This window comes from Typopeltis vanoorti, chromosome 3 (assembly GCF_054136105.1).
Source record: "Typopeltis vanoorti isolate ZY-2024b chromosome 3, IOZ_Tvanoo_1.0, whole genome shotgun sequence".
Taxonomy (NCBI): Eukaryota; Metazoa; Arthropoda; class Arachnida; order Uropygi; family Thelyphonidae; genus Typopeltis; species Typopeltis vanoorti.
This window is the reverse complement of record NC_143551.1, coordinates 105,060,895-105,087,170: the sequence shown is the minus strand read 5'-3', so window position 1 is coordinate 105,087,170 and position 26,276 is coordinate 105,060,895. Positions and strand designations below refer to the sequence as shown.

Here is a 26,276-nt window from a genome sequence, read left to right as displayed (position 1 = left end):
CAGTTTTGACTTGGGAAGTGGTCAAAGGGTGTCTGAGGGAAGCTAAATATGACTGCATCCTCAAAGTTGGAGAATAAATTTCATGGGAGTTAAATGGAAGAATAAAACTTTAAAGCTGTCCTCATTGGCTGGGCAGTTAGCATACTGCCCTCCAGCAAATAGGCTGCAGGTTCAAATCCTGCTGTGGACATGTATATTTGCACGTGTCTTTGAGTGGGAGATGAATTTCATTACCTGGTGTGAGACTGCTGCCCCACTTATTGGAGGCCCAAAATTGCTTGAAAAAGTTCCACATTTGGCCTCTTTCCAGACTATCGGTGAAAATTAAAAAAATATATATATATATAAAATTAATAATAAAAAAATTTCTACCCTACTCATGGTACCAACATGCTATAGGTTCATAATAACCTTTCTTGAGAGTGGAAGTCACATTTAAAAAAAAAAAAAAAAAAAATGCAGGAAATGCATAAGAATGGTGTGGAACCGATAACATGAGAAGTGATGATATGCCTCAAGAGCAGTATAAATAGATCTGGGAGAATGGTGGCCATGGTGAGATAAGCAAAATCTGATTATGAAAAAAAAAAGTTTCCATAACAGAGAAATCCAAAAGGATTTGGTTGCTGTGTAGAAAATAAAGAATGACTATGGATGAATAACATTAGTGAATTTGGATGGTAGGAATGTATCAGAAGCAAAAGTTACAACTGAGCTATAATGTGTTCATTTTAGTAAGGTAAATTTTCCAAGTGTAGTCATTTATGTCAGGGGATAAGTAGTTGAAAAACCAGAGGTGGATGAATTTGGAGGTATTGAAGCTAGTTCTTGTTTCAAACATTGCAATGGAATATTGGATAAGATATTGGCACAAGTTCTGAAGGAATGTTATTCTGTATTTGATCTTCACAAACCATTTACTTATGCCTATGATTTGATATCTGTAACCTCCAACTTAGTGGAAGTCACAGATAATTTATTCTGAATTTTAGCCACATGTATTGTTCTTTAAAATCTTCTGTTCTCTGCAAAACAAAATTTGTGCATGTAAAGCACAATCTTATTCGATGAGTTATTATAATTTATGCATGCTAGAGCTGTACACTTGACAGTACACGAATCAGGAAGCTGTTATTCTGCCATCTTCTAACACTGAAAACAGCTGTCTGCATCAATCTAGAAACTTTTTTGATTTGCATATAATATTTCTCTAAACATACATACATAAAAAAGATTGTTTGAGATGGATGTGTTCCATCCAGTTGTGTAAAGGCGTAGGCTATCTATTTGAATACTGCTTTGTACTGCACTGATGGGACTTGTCCAGTAACCTTTAACAGATATGGCATGCTTCTGTGACATCACATATATTCAGTCTTGATGAATTGGAATGCTGCCTTCTGTTGTAATAGCATATAGTGTATTTTTATCTCTGTCTTTTTGAACATTATAGGAATATTCTGTTTTTGTGCAAATAATGCAGTGATTATTTGTTATCAGGGGTATAAATTTATTACAAAGATACATGCATTTTGCACTTTCACTTTCTTGGTTTCCCTGTATAATTAGTCATTGCAAAATCAAATTAACAGTTATGATTTAAATTTTATATGTATATATTTGTTGCATAATTCAGATATTATGCTCTAATTTTTAAAGTAAGCAATACTTTGCTTATATTCTATAGTTCAAAATATGTATATGCAAATGCATCAAATGTGAAATTTCATTTCCATATTTTTACCATAGAATCGAACTTTATTTCACCTTTGATAGTTTAACTGCCCCCCCCCCCCCCCCCCGCTAAAGGTATTAAGTAATGCATATATACACTGTACATGTGTGCACACAAACATTGAAGGATGTAATTTAATTATAAAATACAAAACTTACTTCATATAGCCATTATCTAAATTGGAGTTATTCTTTTTACATCATATTCTTGTAAGAAAAAAATAATATATTCATTCAAATTTTGTTTACTAATAGGAGATATGTTCAAGAACCAGATCCAGATGATGAATGGTGGATAGATAGTGGTGAGTCAGATAAAATGAATGGAGGTAAGATAAATTCGTTGATTAACTTTCATTTTATGTATACTGCAAATAAATTTCAGTTCTGCATGAGTTGCTTATATTGATCATTTCATAGTACAATAAGACATATCTACTTAACTTATTTAGCTTGTCTGTATCAAAAACATTTTATTAGCTGATAAACACCACTCAGACTCCAAAAATAAGAATATTTTTCATTGTAAAATTTCTGTTATATCAATATAATTTTATTCAAGTTTATCTCTTTTTATTGAAAGAAATGACAACCTTGAATCAACTGTCAGTAGTTTTTCAACTTGGCCATACCTCTTATTAATATCATTAGCCAATACTTACAGAAAAATACAAATGCATAGATTTGTTCAAATTTTGGGAAGAAGTTTGTCTTTCCCATTCAAAATAATTCCTAATTTGTTAGCTAATTTTTTAAAGGGATACTGCTTACTATAGTGCCCAAGTAAATTGGCTTACATACAAATTCAGACCTACATGAAATATATACAAATTTCATGACCTACAGGAACCTGTAAATTTAAAATAACCTGCAAACACAAAAATATATGTTATAATTCACAAATAATTTATAATGATTATTTTCATGTTTGGTAGTGTATCAGCAGATTATTATTTTACCACCATGTGCAATTAACTAACTGTAGAAAATTTAGAAAATCACTACAGACAAGAATAGTATGTTTTAGTGAATGTTTGCTCTAGTGAATTTCCTGTTAGCATAGCAATGTGCCTATAGAGTTGTTGGGATCTTTCAATAGTTTGCTGTGTTTTGACTGTAACAGTGTTTGGTATTATTTTATGTCCATTCAAAATGATGGTTGTTCATTGTGAAAATGATTGAATGATGAAAATATATATTATTGTTTGTGTGTATTGTGTTTGGTTTTCCCCAGACATATAAAAGGGTTAGGTTTATACTGCACGTATGATTTAAGTAATTCTTTTCCAATTTTAAGTAACTGCTTTTTAAGTAAACACCACTTAACCCCCCCCCCCTCCCCCACACTCCCATTTTTGTCAGTTGTATATATTTTTTTGTAATTTTTTTATTTTATTTTTACATGGTCCAGAAACCCTGCTCTAGACACTAAACATGGAACTTTTTCAGCCACTTCAGGCCTCCAACAAGTAGGATGGTAGTCTCACACCAGGTGATGAAATTCATCCTCCACCTAAAGACAATCACAAACATCCATGCCTATGGAGGGATTCGAACCTGCAGCCTATTGGTTGGATAGAGGGTCACTAAGTACTCAGCCAACCAGTGATTATAACAAAATTTTTTTTTTTACATATTTACCTGTATACAAACATTTCACCTTTTGACAACTCATACAAAATTACAGCCACTCTCTGATTATCAATTTTTGATATGTACTCTCAATGGATGTTCAGGCTACTATGACAGCACTACATTGTTATTAACTTCCTATCCACAATTACACTCCAATATTATCATATTTAACATTTCTTGTTTCTAAGGCACTTCTGACAATAAATCCACCTGGACCTTGGTTTTTCCTCTGGGTCTCTTTCCTGCCAAATTAGCATCAAACACCTGTTTTGCTAACCTTTCCTCACCCATTCCATTAAGTGGCCATACCACCTTAGATTAGCCCTGCTCACACATTCTTGAATGCAAACAAAAAACTAAAATATGAAGTTCCTTCCTTCCTAATGTCTTCCTTTTAAGGTTACATGGTAGTTAGCATTCATTATGAAGAATTTATGGAGACAAAAATACTTTGGAGTAATTATAATTATGAAAACAACACTCACCATTTTAACCTCTGTATTGAGGTCATCATTAGGAAAACATGCATACGTACAGTATACAAATTACATGACACTACACAAGAGTAAGATAAAAATAAACGCCTTGTTAATCATTTACCTTAGCCTTGACCTCTGGTGAAAAAATTTTTTTAAATTTATTATTAAAAATTTTTAATAATAAATAAAAATTATACACAAATATCAGTTAACAAAATAAAATAATTTTTATACATATAACGTACAGACGATTAAATATAATAAATAAGTTTTATAGTGGAACTATGTTAAACACATCTCTATAGATTCTCTTGTATTAAGGTTTTCTTTGTTTTTTAGGGTTCTGCCATCATTTTCTGGATGCTATGAAGGTTGTAGATGGTTCTCCAGGCTCTTGGAATTACTAATCCATCATTCTTGTTGAGGTTCGGATGATGCTCACAATCTTCCTTGAACTTTCTTTCAAACCAGATTTTGGTGCGGTGTAGGGACTTAGTGCCCTTCCAGTTGATTCTGTGACATTTTTGAAGTGCATAGTCTGACAGGCCTATTTTACCATAGTGGAGGAATTTAATGTGACATTTGTGTTCATCTTTTCATATTGGGATGGTTCACCCTGTTTCCCCTATATAGGGTAGTCAGGTGCACTGAATTTTGTAAACCCCTGGGTGACAAGCTAGGGAAGGGGATCTTTGGATGAGCTGAGTATACTTTTTAATTTTGCAAGGGGTTTGAAGGTTGCCTTACATGTTGTATTTATGTATTTTTCTAATATTCTCCTAATGTATGGTATGGATATAGCATTCTTGCTTTTAACGGTATTATTGGGAAAGATCTTGTGAACTTTGCTGTAGCCATTTTTCATAAGGAGTTGGTAGGTCATTCCAGTACACAACACTTCATCAACCTTTTCACTAATGTTCTGATCAGTGATGCATTTCTTCTCATACAGAACATATTTCAGCTTGATATCATGACCTTCTTTGCCCACATCTTTGCTCCTGGTATTTCATATGGCAAAATAAATTCTACCTGCAGAAAGAAGGTGTGGCCATGAGCTCACCACTTTCCCCCCCGATAGCTAACTTCTACATGGAAAATTTTGAACCACAAGTTCTAGATGCAGCAAGCCTAAAGCCCAAAGTCTGGCTCAGATATGTTTATGACATTTTCGGCATACGGTTCAATGGCTATGAAACATTACATTTCTAAGCCACCTGAATGAGCAACACAAATGTATCCAATTTACCATCGAGATTGAAAACGATAACGCTCTTCCTTTTCTAGATACACTTGTCACACATCTTCCCTTAGGCTGTCTTGCATTCATGGTCTACCACAATCACAGGCCAATGCATACACAAAAATTCATACCACCATCCAGCTCAAATACTAGGGGTCATCACCACCCTCAAACATCATAATTTGTTCCATTGAACAGGTGCTGAAGAGGGAATATGAAATTATTAGTCAAATATTTATAAAAAAAAAAAAAAAAAAATGGCTACACCAAAAAAAAAAAAAAAAAAAAAGTTCATAAGATCATCCACAATAATATCATTAAAAGCAAAAAACAATTACAGGAATGCCATAGAAATATCATACATTAGGGGAATATCAGAAAAATAGATAGAACACTACATTAAGGCAGCCTTCAAACCTTCTTCTTGCAAAATTAAAAAGTATATTCGCCCAAAGATCTCTTCTCCCTACCTTGCTCATCCAGGGGTTTACAAAATTCAGTGCACCTGCAACCTACCCAACATAGGAGAAACAGGGCACACCATCCCAATAACAAAAGACTAAACCAAATGCCATATTAAATTCCTCCACTATGGTAAAACCGGCTTGTCTGACCATGCACTTCAAACATGTCACAGAATTAGCTGGAAAGGCACCAAAATCTGGTTTGAAAGAAAGTTCAAGAAAGATTGTGAGATGCTGAAACATCATCTGAATCTCAACAAGAATGATGGATTAGTAATTCCAAGTATCTGGAGGACCCATCTACAACCTTTATAGTATCCAGAATATGATGGCAGAACCCTAACATGAACACCTTGAATAAGAGGACTGTAGAGATGTGTTTAATGTAGTTCCATTGTAAAAAAAACTTTTATTTTTATTTATTTTTTATCATCTGATATTATATGTATAAAAAATTTTTTGTTAATTTATATTTGCATATAATTATTATTATTATTATTTTTTTTTTGGTTTCTAGTCTGATCAATTCCTTTATTTCTAACCCAACTTTCAGATCCATTACTTAAAACTAGTTTCAACACTGTCTTGTATACTGCTAGTTTGGTGTTTTGACTGATTTCTCTCTTATTCCATATAAATTTTGGAATAAGATGCAGGCTTATTGAATGTTGTCTATTTCCAGATTTAATCTGGCAGATGAAGTCTGGAATCTTCTCCTGAATGTTAACTCTTGAAAGTTTCACAGATAATGTTTCTCTACTGTTGTGTTGTATTTTTTATAAAGAAAATTCTTACATTAAAACCATTCTGTGTTAATCAAATAGACATATTATTCTCTCTCTCTCTCTCTCTCTCTCTCACACACAGACACTAAAGAATTTTTTTGTTTTCTTTTAATATGCATTAAGATGATGAGCATGGATGTTCATATTACTGTAAGTACTCAGCTAGACAAATTCAAACAAACAAAAGTAATTTAAAATGTGTGCATTAATAAAGATCTGTTTGCTATTTTAGTATAGTATAGTATCTTTTTATTTTTTTATATATTTTTTATATTTTTAGTATAGTATCTTTTTATGAATCTAGACTAAATGGCCTGTTTTGGTTTCAACCCATCTTCATTGGTCTATTTGTTCTACATTTACTTTTATTTACTTCTTTATTTTTCTGTCATCTCCATCATTGGTATTTCAATTAGTTCTTTCAGTGTCTTCATTTTGCTTTTAATCCAGTGTTGTATGACCTGCTGTTCTCATCTATTTCGTTTTGACTGCATTGATTCTTATCTCCTTCTCTTATTTTCCATGCTTCTCTTTCATATGATGTTGGCTTTGATAAAATAGTACACGACTATTTTTGTAGTCTACTTTTTCAGCAGTGAGAGACTATTTGTGGTCTTAATGTTTTTTATCAATTTACTTTGGGGAATTTATTTTGTTAAAAATGTTTAAATCTTCAAATTCTTAGAAATGTCTGTATCATATTTTATAGTTTGATTGACTGGTTTGTTTATAAGTATTTGTTTATATTTGTATGATATTATCAAGTTAAGAATGTAATCCAGATTTTATGGGGAAAACAGTGAACTTCCGTTTCCAATATGTGCTTATTGTGTGCTGCTAAATTTGACAGATGGCATAGCAACTCAGTTGCAACCATTTCTTTTAAGCTTACACGGTGATCCGAATACATTTTGGAAAATTATGGAGACAACTACCATGTTTGAATAAAAACTGTAGTTTAATATAACTAAAATCATCATCATTGTCAATCATGCTGATGAGAGAAAGCTTGGGGGGGGGGTATGGGGGGGAAGCTCTTAAAAAAAAGTTGCACGATTTTTAACAGGAATCTACATAGATATGTAGGAAACTATTAAATAGCAGTAAAGCATAGAATAAGCATGAATCGGCATGAAACTCTCTGATTCCAATCTTTGAGTTTCTTATTCGGTTTTAAAACAATGTGGGATTTAATATCCCCTTAATTTAAATAATAGAATAAGCATCAAAAGGAAAGAATTTTGTTTCTAAGGCCTTACACGAAAAAGGACATGCTTGAAGCAAAGAGTATAAAGGAGTATCATTTTACAATTTGGTTAGAAAAAACCAATAATTGAGCAGTGTGTTGATCTTAATTTCAAACATAGTCCATTAGATGGATTATTAAAAAAAAACCTTTGTTTCTTAAGTCATTAGAATATTTTAATTAACTATACATACATTTGGATTAAAAATATTAGCAATGTTTTGTATTCATGTTATTGCAACATGTCTGAATGTTATTTCGATATCATCGAGGACTTCACATCCATGTTCTCGTTGACATGTACATACATTATGGCTACAAGGGTGGTTAAATAAATAAAAGTTATTATTATCCAGTTAAATAAATATATATGAAAGTAGAGAAAGTAGCTAAAATGCTAAATTAACAGTACATAGGACATTGTTCCAACCAAATTTAATTCATGTATCTCAGAGTTAGAAATCGTTGGTCAAAAAATAGACCACAGATAAAGGAAGAGAGAGATGGCAGAATCATATAAAAATTGAAGCCATTAAGGAGGAATGTGACATTTTTAGCATTCAAAAATGTTGGAGAAGAGCAAATTCAATGTGGTATGGTCACTTAAACAGCATGAGAGATGAAAGCTTAGCAAACAGTGTTTGAGATAATAGAATGACAGGAAAAAAGACTCAGAGGAAGAGCAAGAACTAAATGGATTCATGCAGTTAAAGTGCATTAAAAGAGCAAACATGGAATCAGATCATCGCTTTGTGATTGCCAATATCAACTTGAAACACAAGTGAAGGCAGAGATAGAGAGACACTGAGTGAGGAAATTACGGGGAAAGTGTATTAAAAAGCTCGAGGAAGAACCTAAATCCATGTAATCAAAAAAAAGCAGTGAAGAACAAATGGTCCCAGAGAAAGACAGAAAAGCCAAAAGAAGAGGTGGCTTTCACAGAAGACATCAAAGATAATTCAAAGAAAAAGAACATTAAAGATTGGGGGGAGTATATATTTGTGGAAATGGAAGAACAGTATAGAGCAAAATGCAATGAAGTGAAAAAGGTGGTTAGGAGAGACGAATAAGAATGGTTAGAGGAACAGTGTGATGATACCAATAAATACTATGGTGAATACAGAACAAGAAAAGTATATAAGATGATCAGAAACATCAATAAGAAACGGAGTCCAAAGCAGAGAACCATAAAAAATGAAAATGTGAAATCTTGATGAACATAGAAGAAATAGGAAAGAGATGGACAAGATACTGCTGAGTTATATATAAAACAGGGAGATGTTGAGGTCCAAAAGCAGTTAATTGAGGGAAATATCACCACCAAGCATAGAGGGAAAAAACAGATGTGCTGAGAGATGAAATTATAAAGGCAATAAAGCATCTGAAAAACCATAAAGGTCCTGGGAATGACAATCACTCTAGAGATGTTGAAATGTGGCAAGGTGATCATAGATGAACGATACCAGTTGTGTAACATAGCATAGGATGAAGGCAAAACACCAGAAGAATGGACAAGATTGGTCCTAATACCCATTCACAAAAAAAAAAAAAAAAAAAAAAGTAAAATGGATTGCAAAAATTACAGAACAATAGCTGTAATAAGTTTTGAAAATTATGGAGACTACTACCGTGTTTGAATAAAAACTTTAGTTTAATATAACTAAAATCTACATTCGGCATTTCGACCTTTATGTCAAGGTCATCTTCTGGAGCGTACAAATATACACAGGAAACAAGCTATACTACAATCACACTGGTTCGTTAAAGACACTGACCAACTGCTACCACAATTGTTGGCCTGACCTCTGGTGAAAAAAAAAAAAAAATTAAATTAAATTAAATTAAAAAATTATACATCAACACTAGAGTCCTGTTATTAGTGTTGTCTAATATATATATACATATATATATATATATTAACATCATTCCAGCCAGTTGGTATGGAATGGTTTCTAATACTAGTTACGGATTGGCTAGAGTCCTGCCTTATGCTGGATCTTTCATGTTAGGTAGGCTGAATGTGTGCCATCCAGATCCTTGGAATTTTCATGCCATCTTTGTTATTGATATTTGGGTGGTTTATCAGGATTTCGTAGGATTCCTTAAATTTCCCAAATATCAATAACAAAGATGGCATGAAAATTCCAAGGATCTGGATGGCACACATTCAGCCTACCTAATATGAAAGATCCAGCATAAGTCAGGACTCTAGCCAATTTGTAACTAGTATTAGAAACCATTCCATACCAACTGGCTGGAATGATGTTAATATATATATATATATTAGACAACACTAATAATAAGACTCTAGCGTTGATGTATAATTTTTTAATTTTATTTTATTTTTATTTTTTATTTATTTATTATTTTTTTATTTTATTTTATTTTTTATTTTTTTCACCAGAGGTCAGGCCAACAATTGTGGTAGCAGTTGGTTAGTGTCTTTAATGAACCAGTGTGATTGTAGTATAGCTTGTTTCCTGTGTATATTTGTACGCTCCAGAAGATGACCTTGACATAAAGATCGAAACGTCGAATGTAGATTTTAGTTAAATTCAAACACAGTAGTTGTCTCCATAATTTTCAAAAATGCATTCGGATCACCGTGTAAGCCTAAAAGAAAAGCTGTAATAAGTCATGTGGGAAAAGTACTTATGATATGAATGGAAAGAATAAAAAAAAACTAATGGCAAAAAATCTGGAAGATGAGTAAGCAGAATTTAGAAGAGATGGTAGTACTGTGCATGAAATATTAATGTTAAGATTAATTGTGGAGAAAGCATTTAACAGTATACATCAGAAAGTGGTGTGGGCTATACTCGAAACTTATGGAGTGAACAGGACTCCGATATGTCTGTAGAACTTCAATGACAGGGCAGAGGCTTCTGTGAGAAACTGTAGAGAAATAGGAAAATTGTTCCAGACAACAAGAAGCATGAGACAAGGACACTCAATATCCCCAAGCATCTTTATCTTGCTTTGGAAAGAACAGTAGATGTCATAAAGGATAATATAAGGAGAATTTCAATTCAAGGTACAAAAAGAAACAGTTTACTATTTACAGATGATGTAGTCACTATTGAAGAAGATGAAGAGGAACTAGAAAGACCAGTGCTGAAGTTAAGTGAAGAAGAACAAAGAGATGGGCTGATAATGAACATTGATGAAACAATAACGATGATATTTGGAAGGTAGAGGATGAAAAGCCAAATAAAGATCAACAGATAATAACTGGAAGAGGTTAGGAACTTCACATACCTAGGGAGCAACACGATGCACAATTTAGACTAAAAAGAGATAAGAACTCTAATAACAAAAGTGAAAGCAAGCCTACAAGCAGTAGACAACATATGGAAAAGTAAATCAGTGAGCCTTTCCATAAAAGATTCTACAAAGTAGATGGTTGCAAAAGCTGTCTGTATATTTCAAAGTAAACTACAAAGAGAATATACTAGGGGGGGGGCACCCCCAGTATACACACACGCACACTCTCCACAACTAACTTAACAGAAGGGTAGATATAGAGAAAGGGAAGAGGGTAACATTTTTTTACTGTACAATTTGTGCCTTCCTGCACTTCATCAATCAGTATACTAGTTTATTTGCTACAAACCTCAGCACAGTTTAAATATGGTCTGTATGTTATTCTATCCTCTTGTGTGTGTATACACACATACTCTCTCTCTCTCTCTCCCCACAACCAACTTAACAGAAGGTTGGATATAGAGAAAGGGAAAAGGGTAACATTTTTTACTGTATAATTGGTGCCTTCCTGCTCGTCATCAATCAGTATACTAGTTTATTTGCTATAAACTCAGCACAGTTTAAATATGATCTGTATGTTATTCTATCCTCTTGTGTGTGTTTAAGGTCTCAAAAAAAAAAATCATATAACCATCATGATTGTTCGCCTGTCAGTTTGATCATGATTTCAGCTTGTTCTTAGATATTTTGAATTCAGCAATTTTTCTTAATAGTTTGCCAAGTATATCTGCATAAATCAAATTGCCCTGTTATGCCCATATTAATTTGTTTACATTTATTGTAAATTCGTGCAATAAAAGCTCCCCTTCAATCATGCAGGATTTGGCTTGCTTATCATCCATCTAAATTATGTGGTATAGCCATGTAAATTCGTGTTTTAGCAGTCTCCATAGCTCATTTCAGTACGCATTGACTGAAAAAATATTGGTTCATATCCCATATAGGAAAACAAAAAACCTTTATAAGGGCTTTTCAATGGTTAGGTAAGTGCTTGTCCTCCCAGAAACTCAGGTTTACAAGACATACATTGACCAGAAGAAACATGTTAACAGACATAATAGAATATGTAAATAGGATTAAGATGTGAGACCCTTCGACACTTATGCGCATATCAGAAGAAGGCGAATCCATTCCAATGATAGGGTAATCAATGCATTTCCGTGGGATGAGTTTCTTATGTTCATCAGAAAATTAGCCTTTCTTTTATGAAAATTCTGGTTTTTAAAGTGGTTGAACTATTTTGCTTGTACAACAGTTGGAAAATTTTACATATAAAGCACGATTTCGCGTGTTGGAAACGAATTCATTCATCACCTTATTCCTTTTTCCTCTTCAACATGAATTGACTCTTCTTGGCACATTGCCAGCCGAGGGTCTTGGAGCTGTGGATGGACAGTACTTGTTGTGATAGGCCATTGAACCATCTATATGAGGAAGGTGAGATGATATTTAAGAAATTAATGCTGAATATCGTCTTCTTTAACAGGTTCCAAAATATTCATATCATCATCCTATCTTATTGTTGGGAAACTCACTTTCAACAGCATCAAGTTAACCTGAAATAAGTCATTACAACCTCATTGCTTTGAAATTTGTACTAGAATTATTTTCAAGAGTATATGTTTACAAGTAGTTAAATTGCTGTATGAGGATAAAAATAAGCAAAGTAATTTAAAGACAGGTTTTTAATTTTGGGGAACAAGTAAAATCTTTAAGCTATTTGGGTACACTTCTTAGCAAAGATAGCAAATTAAATATGGAAATTGACAACAGAATAAGCAAAGCTGATATGATAGGAAGCCATTTGAATAAAAATTTACCTAGAAAAAGAGAGAAATTGGCCAAAACCCTAAACTAGCACTATACAAGACAACATTGGATCTGAGAGTTCTGTTAGAAATAAAACACTTGATCAAAGGGTAGAGACAACTGATATGAGAATTCTGAAAAGAATTAGGAGATTGAAAAGGTGAAATCAATGTCTGAATCTTATTAAAAATAAAGATATTAGGACAGAACTTAGCATTGTTAGCATTTAGGAATGTGTGAGAAGAGTTAATCTAAATTGGTATGGTTACTTAAATGCAACAAGAGTAAAGGTTCACAAAATTGCAAAACAGGAGTTTGATGCAAAGATGGCATGAAAAAGATCCACAGGAAGACCAGGATTTGGGCGGAAGTTCCCTGGAACAGTGCTTCCCAAACTTATGGATATCAAAATCCCCCCCCCCCCCCCTTGGAAAAATTAAGATTTCACACACACCCCATCTGAAAAAAAATCCTAATACAGACGTATATTATAATATTTATTGTATTTATATTCAATACAAAACATACACACCAAGCGTATTTCTTTCCCATGCATCACCTGCACCTGTGTACACTAGCAATGAAACATTAATTTAAAGTGCGAAAAACTTGGCCGTTTTAAATGAGCACAAGATTTTGCGTTTGCAAGCTTTTTTGTGCTTCTTATCAATACCTTTGAAATGAAACTTATATGAATAAGCATATATATACTAATATTCATTAAGCACCGAAATATGCAGGAAGCAAAATTTGTGAACCAACACCAATGTGTGAATTTTTCCATTAAAATATAAAAAAAAACAAAAAAGAAATAATAAATAATAAAAATTAAATAAGATTCTTTTAAGATAAAAAAAAAAAATCTACTTAGTCTTAAAACATTTTAAATCTGTTTTCATTATTTCACGGCCCCCAGTTTGGTAAGCACTGCCCTAGAACGGTGCTTCCCAAACTTCAGGATGTCAGGGCCCCCTTTGCAAAAATTAAAATATTTCACGCCCCCCCCCCCCTAGAAAAAAAATCGTGATAGAGAGATATATTATTATAATATTTATTGTATTTATATTCAATACAAAACATACACAGCGAATATTGCAAAAACCAAATGCATATATTACATTTTTTGCCTCTTACCGTATGGTTCTGAAGACGATGCGAGCTGTCCTGGTAAAATATGAAATACTGTCCTTTTTTTTTTTTTTTGTCTGTTTCTGCTTCTTCTGATTGTTCACGGGATTTTTTTTTTATTTTTTATCAGCCACTTATCCATCTCAGGGTTAAATTTTTTAATGTAAAATAGATCAAATAATATCACCAGTTACCGATACTGGCACACCACAGACTAACATGAAATTAGTGAATATTACCTGAATAAGGGAATCCCCAGACCAGGAACATTTTTCTCTTTTGTGACTTTTCTCCCTTTACGGTAATTAAGCCTAACACGAAACAGACAGCAAAGGCAGGTTATTAAAACATGCATATGATTGGTGCGGTAATAACAAAAGATCGCGCACTGAAAGATAAAAGCATAGCTGACAGATTTGAAATGCTAACTCTCTTCAACTGAATTCCATATGTGAAACTGCCATAACATTCATTATATATATATATTACTTAGTTTTAACACTTTTACGAATTTTAACACGTTCGGTTGAATTTTATTGCTGCCTTGGGAAATCGAACTCACACACATCTAATTAATAACAATAGTTTTTATTTAGATACTGTGTTTGCCCATACAACATATGGTTTTGTTTCAGTCTATACAGCATAATTTCTGTATGAGGGGACATGTGATTCATTAATTAGTGTTTTTATCCCAGTTGTCTCTAATTGCACTATTTGTTGAGAAATATATTACACAGACTCCTCATACCTTATTCACTGGCATAATAAAACTACTTGTTTTTATTGCCTCTGCAGTATAGTGGCTGTTAGGGAGGGCATGTTGTTTACCATTGCAAGGGAGTTACTATCTCCCCACATTAACTTGTTTAAGATTTTTTTCATGTGTGAAGTATATGCAAAACTTTTATTGGTAACAGAAAACTAGCTCGGATGACAGTGATAATATAAAACGAGTTTTGGTATGTATATAAAGTCAATATCAACAGTCCCTGATTACGAACGCCGTGTGATGAAAGGGACAGGAAGATTTGGAGCTTCCCTGGAGAGCATTCGTAGTAAATACAATTAACCACTACTTTGAAATGAAACATATGAATATGCAATATTTACTAATATTCATTAAGCGCCGAAATATGCAGGAAGCAAAGTTTGTGAATCAACACCAATGTGTGAATTTTTCCATTAAAATATAAAAAATAACAAAAAATAAATAATAAATAATAAAAGTTAAATACGTTTCTTTTAAAATAAAAAAAAATCTACTTACTCTTAAAATATATTAAATTTGTTTTCATTATTTCACGGCCCCCCTCAACAAAACCTACCCCCAAGGGAGCCGCGGCCCACAGTTTGGGAAGCGCTGCCCTAGAAGACCAAAATGGTAGATATGAATTGGAGTTCTTAAAAGTAATAGACTAATTTAGAGGGAAATTGTTGATAGTAGATTAGTAATAACGTAAACTTCATCATTTGGTAGTCAGAGTGTATCCTCTACATCCCTTGAGGGTACATATTGGGAAATTGATGATGAATTTTGGGAGGTAAGTTTGGCATACATTCTGTTCATGCTTTTATACATTTTGCTTTTCCTTTTTCCAGATTGGTGAGAATGACTAAATTATACAATTTTAATAGCATGCATTATGTGAATTGCTGTATATATATTTTTTTTTTAAACAGAAGTGATGATGATGACCAATGGTGATGATTATGATAGTGACCAACTTGATGAAGATAAAGGTGATATAGAAAATACAGATGATATAGAAGATAACAACCAACCACATCATCTTTTTTCTATGCAGAGTGTTAATGCATCAGGCAATTTAGAAGTGGAAAAATTTAAAGATGATGGTCAACTTTTGAAATTTAATAGTATGTACTCTATTATTCTTGCTAAGTAATATATTATAACTAAAAAAAAAATTATATTCATTTACTTTTCCTTATTGTTCTTGTATTTATAATTTTGTTTCATTTTAACAGACCGAACATATCTTGCGATAGACTGGCATCCAAAGGCTAAAGAAAAGTTTTTTGATGAAAAAGAAGCACAGGTGAGAATTTTTTTGATAAGTGCTGTTGTTTGAATTGCATTAATTTTATGTTGTCATATAAAATATTAACTTATTAGTATTCATTTCCTATAATCAGTAACTCAAGACTTGGATGTTTTTCCCATGTTTTCAATTCAGTTTTAAGATACATATCAATTGTTATATCTATCTCTCTATCCTGCTTACCTGAATGGAAATGAAATGGGATATGAAAATGTTTTCTTTCTTTACTTTGTTCATCCATTGGGCTTAATAGCACTAATCATTTTTCAGAAGTGGATACTATAAAGGTAAATGAATGTATTTATTATTTTTTTATTTTTTTGATAATTAGCTTATTAATATTCACTTTCTGCAATCTTATCAGAACTTATAAATGTCATTTGCACTGCTATTTTTTGCTTCTATCAGTGTATTACAGCAGTTCACATAACACATTACTTACATTAGCATATCCCAGAGATGGTGAGCATTTTCTGACTACTATACAAAAAATAAAAATATTTTTATAGAAGATAAAACAGCCAGTCTGATATACAGAAGATTTTTTTTATCCAAAAAAAAAAAAAAAACTGGAAAACACATACAATTTACAGATTATTGTGGAAAATAATCTGTAAATTTACACGTTCTCTCTCTCTCTCTCTCTCTCTGATTGGTATGTTTTTTGGTGTGCAAACCCTTCTGTACTGGTGTGCAAAAACCCTTCATTAGACTTGAGACGTCCATTATAGAGTCTTTTTTTATGTGCCATAGGGTTTATAAACCTATGGTACATTCATACTGTGGGAGGGGGGCCTAAGTAGTTTATTTTCCTGTTTTTTTATGAATTTTACATGTTTTTATTTTTTGTATTTTGGTTGATTTTTACATAGACCAGAAACTTGCTCTAGAGATCAAACATGGAACTTTCTCAAGCCATTTCAGGTCTCCATTAAGTAGGACAGTGGCCTCACACTGTGTGATTAAATTCATCTTCCCCTAAAGACAATCAATTAAAATTTCCTTTTTAATTGTGGGAGTGTATTTTTGGCTGCTTCATTGATGCTATTCTTTAATGTTTGCCAGTTCATGTTAATTTCATCAATTGGTGTTCTATTTTCTGTGTGAGTTGTGGTGTCAGACTTGTTAAGGGATTTTGTGAATTCTTTTATAAAGCAGTCTTTAACTTCTTGGTTGTTAAGTGAGTTTGAATTATAAGTTTCTCTTATGAATAGTTGGCTTGGTATTTTAAGTTTTATTTTGATTTTTGCAATCACTGGGTTGTGGTCCGATCCTATGTCTGCTCCAGGATATGTTTTTGTTTGTTATTGCATTTTGGAATCTTTTGCTTATTATTATATAGTCAATTTGGTTTTTATAGATGTCCCTAGGGATTTTCCAGGTATATAGTCTTCTGGGAGGATGTTTAAACAGTGTGTTGGCAATTATTAGGTCATTGGTTTCACAGAATTGAATTAATCTTTCACCTCTTTCATTTCTGATTCCAAGCCCTTGGTTTCCCATGCAAAATGAGATTTTTTTCTGAGCCCACTTTTGCATTCAGGTCGCCCATCATTATAATAACATCATCTGACTTAGCACTGGAGATTACAGTTTGGATGTCTTCATAAAATTGTTCCAACTCTTCATCTGGGTGGTCTTGGGTTGGCGCATATGCTTGGATAATATACAGGTTGAATGGCTGTACAGTTATTTTGGCTGTTATGATTCTGTCATTTATAGGCCAATACTGTAGAGATTTTGCAATTCCATTACTTAGGACAAGTGCTACTCCATTAAGGTGCAAGTCACTGCCAGAGTAGATTATAGTGTGATTTTTTCTTCTTATTATGCCTGTATCTGTCCACCTCACTTCACTGATACCTGCAATCGCAGTATGGTGGCTGCTCTTCTAAGCACGACACCCAGACCAGTACCTAGGTCGTCTGCGGACGATTTGGTGCCCGCACGTCACACCTGAATGGTGCGGCGTAGGAAGCAGCTGCCGCATAGTCTCAACGGCTGCCTTGATGCTTCCGTTCTAGTGGCCTCATCGCCAGAGCGATCGCACCGTGACGGTACGAAAGCAACTCCGGCTAGCGCTGCCTTTTAACGCGCGAGGCACGAATGGTATCGTTGCAGTGGCTAGACGGGATTCTGACTTAGAGGCGTTCAGTCATAATCCCACGGATGGTAGCTTCGCACCACTGGTCACTCGACCAAGCACATGTACCAAGTGTCCGAACCTGCGGTTCCTCTCGTACTGAGCAGGATTACTATCGCAACGACTAGTCATCAGTAGGGTAAACCTCACCTGTAATCTTTATCATCAGGTTATGCTCTCCTACTGTATACAATTGCATTAACCTTGAGGTTCATACCCCTGACTAGTACTCCTCTTACAAACCACTACTGTATCAATACTGATTTCCACTAGTGCTCATTCTAGTGTTCTCTTACAGTATACAGTTGCATCAACCTTGAGGGTCATGACCCTTCATAATACTGTCTTTCATTATACTATTTCATATCACTAGTGCACACTCTAGTGTTCTCTTATAGTATACATTTGCAACAACCTTGAGGTTCATCACCCCAACTTCACCTATTACAATATTAGTTCAGACACTCTTGCTTTAATGACCTAAAGGCCATATTACTTGCCACTATTAATAATTCTACAGACCTGTATAGTTCATGCTCTCACTCTCGTCAAAAGATGCACCTGCCTGTGCTGGGCCACTAGAACTTATCCTGAAAGGCTCTAAATTACTCCTGTTTTCACCAATCCTTTATATGTTCATTTCCTTAACCTAGCTTAGAATTAACTTAAATACTAACTTACATACTAACTTAAATCTATTAACTAGATTCCCCGTAATCCTATCAATGAACAAATATGCTTATTTATTCAAATACATCACCATTCCATTAACTTCGCTCTTTATCCTTTTAGAGCCTTTCTACTTATTTATCTAGAGTAATTCATATTTGGATGTGTCAACTCAGAGAGCTCCACAATCCGCAATCGCATGAGAGGCCCAGTGCCAATGAGTCGGGATAAAAGACAGATTCCCTACGTTATATGCTCATAGGGGAGCAGCGAGAGCCTTTAGGGCACTCTCACCTCTTCCCAACCACAGACAATGGTAGTCACTTCATCACTTCTAATTCCTGGAGTAGGTTATCTAATTTGCCTGCCTCGTAGAGTGTTCTGACGTTCCATGTTACTATTTTCAAGAGATTGCTCCTGGTTTTCAGACAAGGGACATCTGAGAATATCCTCCCTGGAGGGTTTGGGATATTATCTTCATACACTCTCTTAGTAGTTCTTGTCTTACAATTCCCGGTTTCAAGCTCTTCTTCCCTCTAGCTATAAGAACTGATGGTTGCAGGGGTCTTAACCACATCTCTAACTTCATATTGTGACACGGTGTGTGTTTCATGGTTGACAAAGGATAAATACGTGGTGGCTCCAATCTCTTCCACGACCCACGGTGGCTGGCCACAATTCCCTTGGATGTCAGGAGTGTGCCCTCGATGTGCCGCACATCTTGCTGTCATGCCCTTGATCAGCCAGTGTTGATTCTTCTGCCATCTTGGCCATTCCAGACTTCATGCACATAAAGGTTGACATTCCCTATTTACAGCATTCTATATTGCTGATACCCTCACTTAGTTTAGTCTGCCAGCCAAGGCAGTTTACCGGGGTGTGGCTGCTGATGTGTACTACCAACTTCTTGGAGCCATAAGTGAGAGTTGAGTGTATGTGAGGACCAGAGCCCAACATCCTGAACCTGAGATCAGCGGCTGACATCGACACTAAGGTGCTACCTCTCCATACACTCTATACCCCCCCCTCCCCCCTTTGAACATAGCTCTTCATAAAAGAAGAAATGAAAGCAAAGCAGCTTTCATTTCTTCTTTTGGAAAGAAATGTTGCCCAAACTGCTGTGGATCAACTGTTGCACCTTTACAGCAAAATGTTCTCTGAGAGTATATTTCCAGCTACCTGGCAAAAAAAGCAATTATTATTGCCTTTTCTAAGCGAGGAAAGGATTCAAAATCCCACATAACTACATCTAATTTCTCTGACCAAAATGCTGTCAAGATTTTGGGAAAATGGGTTGACTTTTATGATTTCTGGAGAAAAACAACTTTTTTTCAGATCTGACTTCAGAAAATAACATTCTTCTACTGATATAGTCTGGCTGGAGGTATCCATTAGAGAGGCCTTCCTAAAAGGTGTGCATCTTTTCTTTGATATGAAAAACACATGATGTTACTTAGAGATTTATATACTGAAAGGCCTATACAATTTTGTTTTGAGAGGGAAGCTCCATCTTTTTTATAAAGTACTTTCTATCCAATTGTATCTTTCATTTCCAAGTGGAAACCACTATCTGTACACTATATGCCCAAGAGTTGGGCATATGGAGTAGCACAAGGTTTGATTATAAGTTATGCTTTTTGCAATCAGTGTCAACTCAGTAACAGAACAACTTCCTCCAACAGTAGGTAGACTTGTAATGTGAGTAATGTGGACAAGTGGAGTGTGCTATCATCAGCAAAACTATGAATAGAATTTGCAGTCAATGGGAGCAGTTTGTTTATATAAAATGTGGGACACCAGCATAAACAGGAAAGTGTGAAGAGAGAACATTACGTGTGTGGATCGATCTGAGAGGAAAGTGGCAATCCATTTAAACAAGGGCAAAGGCAGTCCTTATGATGGTAATTTGTTGAGTAGACTTTGATCTTATCAAAAGCCTTCGAGATGTCAACAGCAATCGGTCCAGAGTTGAGTGATATAGGTCAGGGGATCTCCTGTGGATCTAGATTGGCAAAATCCATACTGGTAGTGTTATGTACCAACTCCTTATATGGTTTGCATATTCTATAACTATATTACCATTATATCTTTATCTAATCTTGTTAGTTGCATATACCCTACTCACTCATACAAATTGCCCTTTCTTTAAACAAGCTAAATTTAGGCCGTTCTTAAGTTTAGTCACGTGTAATTTTATTTATGATTAGGGCTTTATCCAAGTAAGGGATGCTGCTCTTAAACATATCCTCTGAGACAGTTCACCTGATAAATATTGACAAATTTATATTTTTACTGTGCCAGCCAATACTGAGGATAGATGAGGCTCTTATCCAAGGTGGCTCTCAAAGTGATACACAGTAATAAACTTCCAACAATAAATAAACTAATTCCTGTTCTCTTTATCTTAGCATGCAGTCGTGGCTCTAAATATCAAATTATACTCGTGGGTCCCTCCCGCTAGGTTCGATGGAAATTTTATGAGTGGCTATTTGAATTCATATAACAAGCTGGACACAGGCAAATGCTATGAAACATGTTTATTAAATCAAGAAATTATACATGAGAAAACATAAATGCATGGTTAACTATATTATGTTGCTAGCAAGACCTCAATTTCAATATTAACATTACAGTACATGAACAAATTACTTGGACCACTTCTCTGTATAAATTAACAAACTTCTAGCCTATCCTTTATCACTCATGTGGTCACTTGTTATAATTCTCAACATATCACAATCATCTCTTATACAAATCCCTTCTAGGGAAACATTTCTCTAACAGGGATAGGTCAATGCTAAATTAGGGATGGTTCCTAAAGTTCCTTACAATAAGTCCATTACACAAAATATCCTACAGATTTCGCACATAAATCTTCAACTGGAAAACAGAATATGACAATCTACATTACCGTTCCTAGAATGACTTTCAGTTCTTTCTTCAGCCTTGTTTGGACATCAAGGCTCCTTTAAGGTCTACAATTCTCCAGGTCACATACGATAGCTGCACGGCCAGATTCTCTGAATTGGAAAGGCTATGTGCCGCTCAGGACTTTCACTAGTATCGCAGGCACACATCTGGATTACCATTGCACGACATAGCATAGCTATCCTGGTCTGAGGAAATTGCTAGCCCTAACTCATATGCTACAGCAGACGACTCATAACTTCCACGGCCAGCCTAGAATCTTCTCCTCTGGCGGAGACCGAGAGCCAACGTCCACGAGGTCAGGAAACAGGAACCAAAAAAGGCTCGCATGGGGGGGGGGGATTGGTGTTTATATTGCCCGTTTCAATCTCGGAGATTCACGCGCTTCGCCACGTTGTTTATCGCACCCCACACACCTCCGCGTGCCGTGTTTTCTTAGAAAGCGTTCCAGCTTCCTTTTCGTATAACTTCACTTTCCCTCCGCCATACGTTATTCTGGATGGCTAAAATGTGACCCTTGGACCCTAGCTTATACACTTTGCTTTCTTATAATACATGAACAAATTGCTTTAAATAAATTAATACCCTAAATAGATTTCTCTATTAGACTTCCTGCAAAACAGGTTAAGTCTCACATATTAAATATTTCTTCACTTCTATCTTAGTGTTACTTATACATATATACACGGCATTCATTGTCAAAACACCACATTCTCTACCTATAATCATTACATATTCTTGCAATCTGTGTGGTCATGATTGCCTTGTCCCTTTTTTGTCTCATGCCTGACACCCCTTTTTCGCTTGAAGGAATTAGTTGGGGTGCATTCTTTATCCTTGAGGTTATTTGCCCTAGTCTCTATGCTTCTCTCATTTCTCATATCCACAAGTGACCTTTTTATCAGTGAGTGTCACTTCGTCTATCTGATCAATAGTGTCAGGATCCTTTGAACAGGGAGAATTTCATCGTAATACCAGGAATTGATGCCAAGCATACATACATACCAAACTCAGCTAATCTGGCTTTTATTCTTACAGATTATTTTACGTGAACAACCACGGGGGGATATTCCAACTAGATTTATGGGTCTCTTTAGATATTTTACTTTGTCCTGTGCATGTGGTTCCAGTTTCCTCAGGAGGCTCTCTGAGATGAAAGAGACTTGGGAACCGGTATCCACCAAAACTCTAAATCTCCTATTGCAAACTCTTCCTTCTACATAGATTCCAGGGAATTGTTCCTGATTTTTCTGATTTCCTTTCCCTATATCTCTGGTGCAGATGTGAGATCTATACTCTTTCTGGTAGTCTCCTTTCAGATTCCCTTGTCTGACATAGCATTTTCGTGCAATATGCCCAGTTTGTTACACTTGTAGCACCTAAAGATTTCTCTTTGATTACCCCTGTCATATTCTCTGTCCAAGGACAAAGGAGCATATATGGTGGTTTCTCGAGTGGATAACTCAGTCAATTTTTGCATTATAGAGTCCATCTTGTCCAGTACAGGCTTTTGTAACTTTTCTACCTTTCTGTGAATTAGTTCATTTGTTCTCTCATCCTTAGTGATACTATTTTCCTGGGATTTTGCATCCTGGGATTAATGATTGTCATCATCAAATTCCTGCCATGTACCCTCAAGGGGTGTACAGGATATGATAGTACTACATTGAAAAAAATTACATCATTATTAATTTCCTATCTACAATTTTCCTCCAAATCAGTCTGTTACTCGTCAAGACTCCAACATTATCAGATCTTATATTTCTATCGTCTACAGCACTTTGTACTGTATCAATCCACCTATATCTAGGTCTTCCTCTGGGCCGTTTTGCTGCCAACCTGGCAGAGAACACTTGTTTTGCTAATCTTTCCTCGCCCATTCTGTTTAAGTGACCATACCACCTGAGATTAGCTCTGCTAACGCATTCCTGGATGCTGACAAAAGTTCTTTCCTAATATCCTTGTTTTTAATATGATATTGCCTTTGATGCCATCTGTTCACGCCTCTAATCTTTCTCAGGACTCTCATATCTGCGGTCTCTAGTCTTTGGTCAAGTGTTTTACTTCTGACCCAGCTCTCAGATCCATAAGTTAAAACTGGTTTGAACACTGTCTTGTATACACTAATTTAGTGTTCCGACTAATTTCTCTCTTATTCCATATGAATTTATTCAATTGACTTCCCACCATACCAGCTTTGCTGATTTTGTTGTCTATTTCTATATTTAATTTACCATCTTCAGTAAAAATCGTGCCTAAATAGCTGAAATGTTTTACTTGTTCCACAGGTTCTCCATTCACAACACAGTTGACATTTTCAATGATTCTGCCTATTTTCATTGTCTTTGTCTTTTTATTGCTGACCTTCATACCTATTACAACAGCTATTCAATTTAGTCAGAGAATCTTGCAGACTTGTAGCAGATTTATTTAGAAGTATAACATCATCTGCATAAAGCAAAGAGCTGACATTAACATCTCCAATTTTGATATCATGTTTAATACCACTTTCCTTCATAATATGATCCATATAGATAATGAATAACAGAGGGGATAATGTACATCCTTGTCTCACACCAGATTTGACATTAAACCATCTTCCTGTACTTACTTCAATTCTAACTGCTGACTTACAACTCAAATAAAGACTAAGTATTGCTTGATATAATGCCCCATTCACACCATATAACTGCAGCGTATTGAATAGCTTCTCTCTTGGCACCTTGTCATATGCCTTTTCCAGATCAACAAAACTTAAATACAGATCTTTGTTATATTCCCATGCTTTCTCTACTATTTGTCGTAAAGTGAAGATCTGATCCTGACAGCCTCTATTTGGCCTGAATCCAGCTTGTTCTTCACCAAGCTTTTCTTCCACAATTCTTCTCAACCGTTTCTCAAGTATACTTGCATAGATCTTACCAGGAACACTCAGTAGGGAAATACCTCTGTAATTCTCACATGCAATTTTATTTCCCTTTTTATATATGGGTACTATGAGAGCTCTACTCCAATCATCGGGAATTCGTCCCTCTGCCCAGGCTTTCTGAACTATGCAGTGCAGCCACTGTAAGACTCTTATACCACCATACTTCAGCATTTCTGGTCGAATATCATCTACTCCTGCTGCCTTTCCACATTTCAAGCCTTTGATGGCTTTTTCTACTTCAAGTATGGATATGTATTCCTGACTGCATGCCTGGTCAGTGTTTTTTACCACTGTCCTGTCATCACTGCTTGTTTCATTTAGCAGTTTTTCAAAGTAATTACTCCATACTTGAAGGATATCTTTTTCTCCTGTTTTCATGTCACCTTTATCATCTCTAACTCCTTTTACAGCACTCTTTCCTCCATTCCTAAGCTTCTTCAACAACCTCCAGAATATTTTGCCACCTTCTTGATATTTATTTTCTATATTCTTGCCAAAGTCCTCCCATGACTTTTGTTTAGCTAGTTTTACACAGTGTTTAGCATTCTTGCATTTGTCTCTATATTCTTTAAGAGCACAAGCTGACTTATTTGACAGGAACTTTTGGTATGCTTTCTTCTTTTCCTTCACTGCCTCTTTAACTTCCTGTGTCCACCAGGGAGTTCTGATTTTTTTTATCCTTACAAACAACCTCACCACATGCCTCTCTGGCAGAATCAATCAATGTTTTCTTCAGAGTTTGCCAATGAATCTCCAAGGTTTGATTCCTGTTCTCAAACTCTTTCATTTTTTCTTCAATAATCTTTGTGTATTTTAGTCTGCAGTTCACATCTGAGAGCTGCTCGACTTTTATTCGCTTTAAAACTTTCTTACATGTTATTCTTTTCAATATGAAATTCAATTTTATCCTGCTCAAGACTAGATAGTGATCACTTCCAATTTCAAATCCTCTGTACACTCTGGTGTCCTGCACCAGGGAGAAAACATCACTATCAACAATAACATAGTCAATGAGACTTTTCTTATTCCCAGCCTCTTCTCTCCATGTGAATTTGTGCACATTTTTATGTTGGAACATGGTGTTAGTAATAACCAGTCCATGTCCTGAGCAGAAATCCAACAGATATTTGCCATTATTATTAGCTTTGCTCTTTTCTCCAAATTTTCCCAAAATATTTTTGTATGTCTCACAATCATTTCCTACTCTGCTATTTAGTTCCCCAACAAGGACCAACTTTTCATTTTTCATTGTGTCAGTTGCTTTTTCTAAAGCCTCAAAAAATTCCTCCACTTCTACCTTAGTAGAACCTTCTGTGGGACCATAGGCACAAATAAGTCTCAATGTCCAGTTCCCCATTCTCATATTTGCCCACATTACTCTACTTGAGACTGCCTGCCATTCAAGAAGATTAGCCTCGTATTTTGTGTTGAATACTATGGCTACTCCTTCTTTTCCTTGATTGTCATTGCCTGAATATAACATTTTGTATTTATTGCTCAGAAAGATCTCACTAGTTTTGGTCTTTTTTGTTTCAGTCACCCCTATTATGTCGATCTGGTACTTATCTAATTCCTCAGCTAGCTCCGTTTCTTTGCCATTCAGGCTTCTTACATTGATAGTACTGATCTTTAACTCTGGTGATGTTGAGTTGGGGTTTATTTTCAGATTTGTTCCAGTAGCTGACTTTTCGCTGTTTGCCCTGGTTCCTTGACGAAAACAATGGGGGCCTTGTTTAACTGGGCGACGCCCCATCCGG

The 26,276-nt window shown here is 35.1% G+C and overlaps 1 protein-coding gene across 2 annotated transcripts in view; it reads left to right on the top strand.

Annotated features, from left to right (window-relative positions):
- The window catches only part of LOC150108440 (ubiquitin carboxyl-terminal hydrolase 15-like), a 337,668-nt gene that overhangs the window by 234,583 nt on the left and 76,809 nt on the right, over nucleotides 1–26,276 (top strand). For both annotated transcript variants that reach the window (XM_090390782.1, XM_090390781.1), the window contains 3 exons: nucleotides 1,990–2,063; nucleotides 15,471–15,665; nucleotides 15,777–15,847. In XM_090390782.1, the coding sequence (XP_090246908.1) occupies nucleotides 1,990–2,063; nucleotides 15,471–15,665; nucleotides 15,777–15,847 (340 nt within the window). The remainder of the gene's footprint in view (nucleotides 1–1,989; nucleotides 2,064–15,470; nucleotides 15,666–15,776; nucleotides 15,848–26,276) is intronic.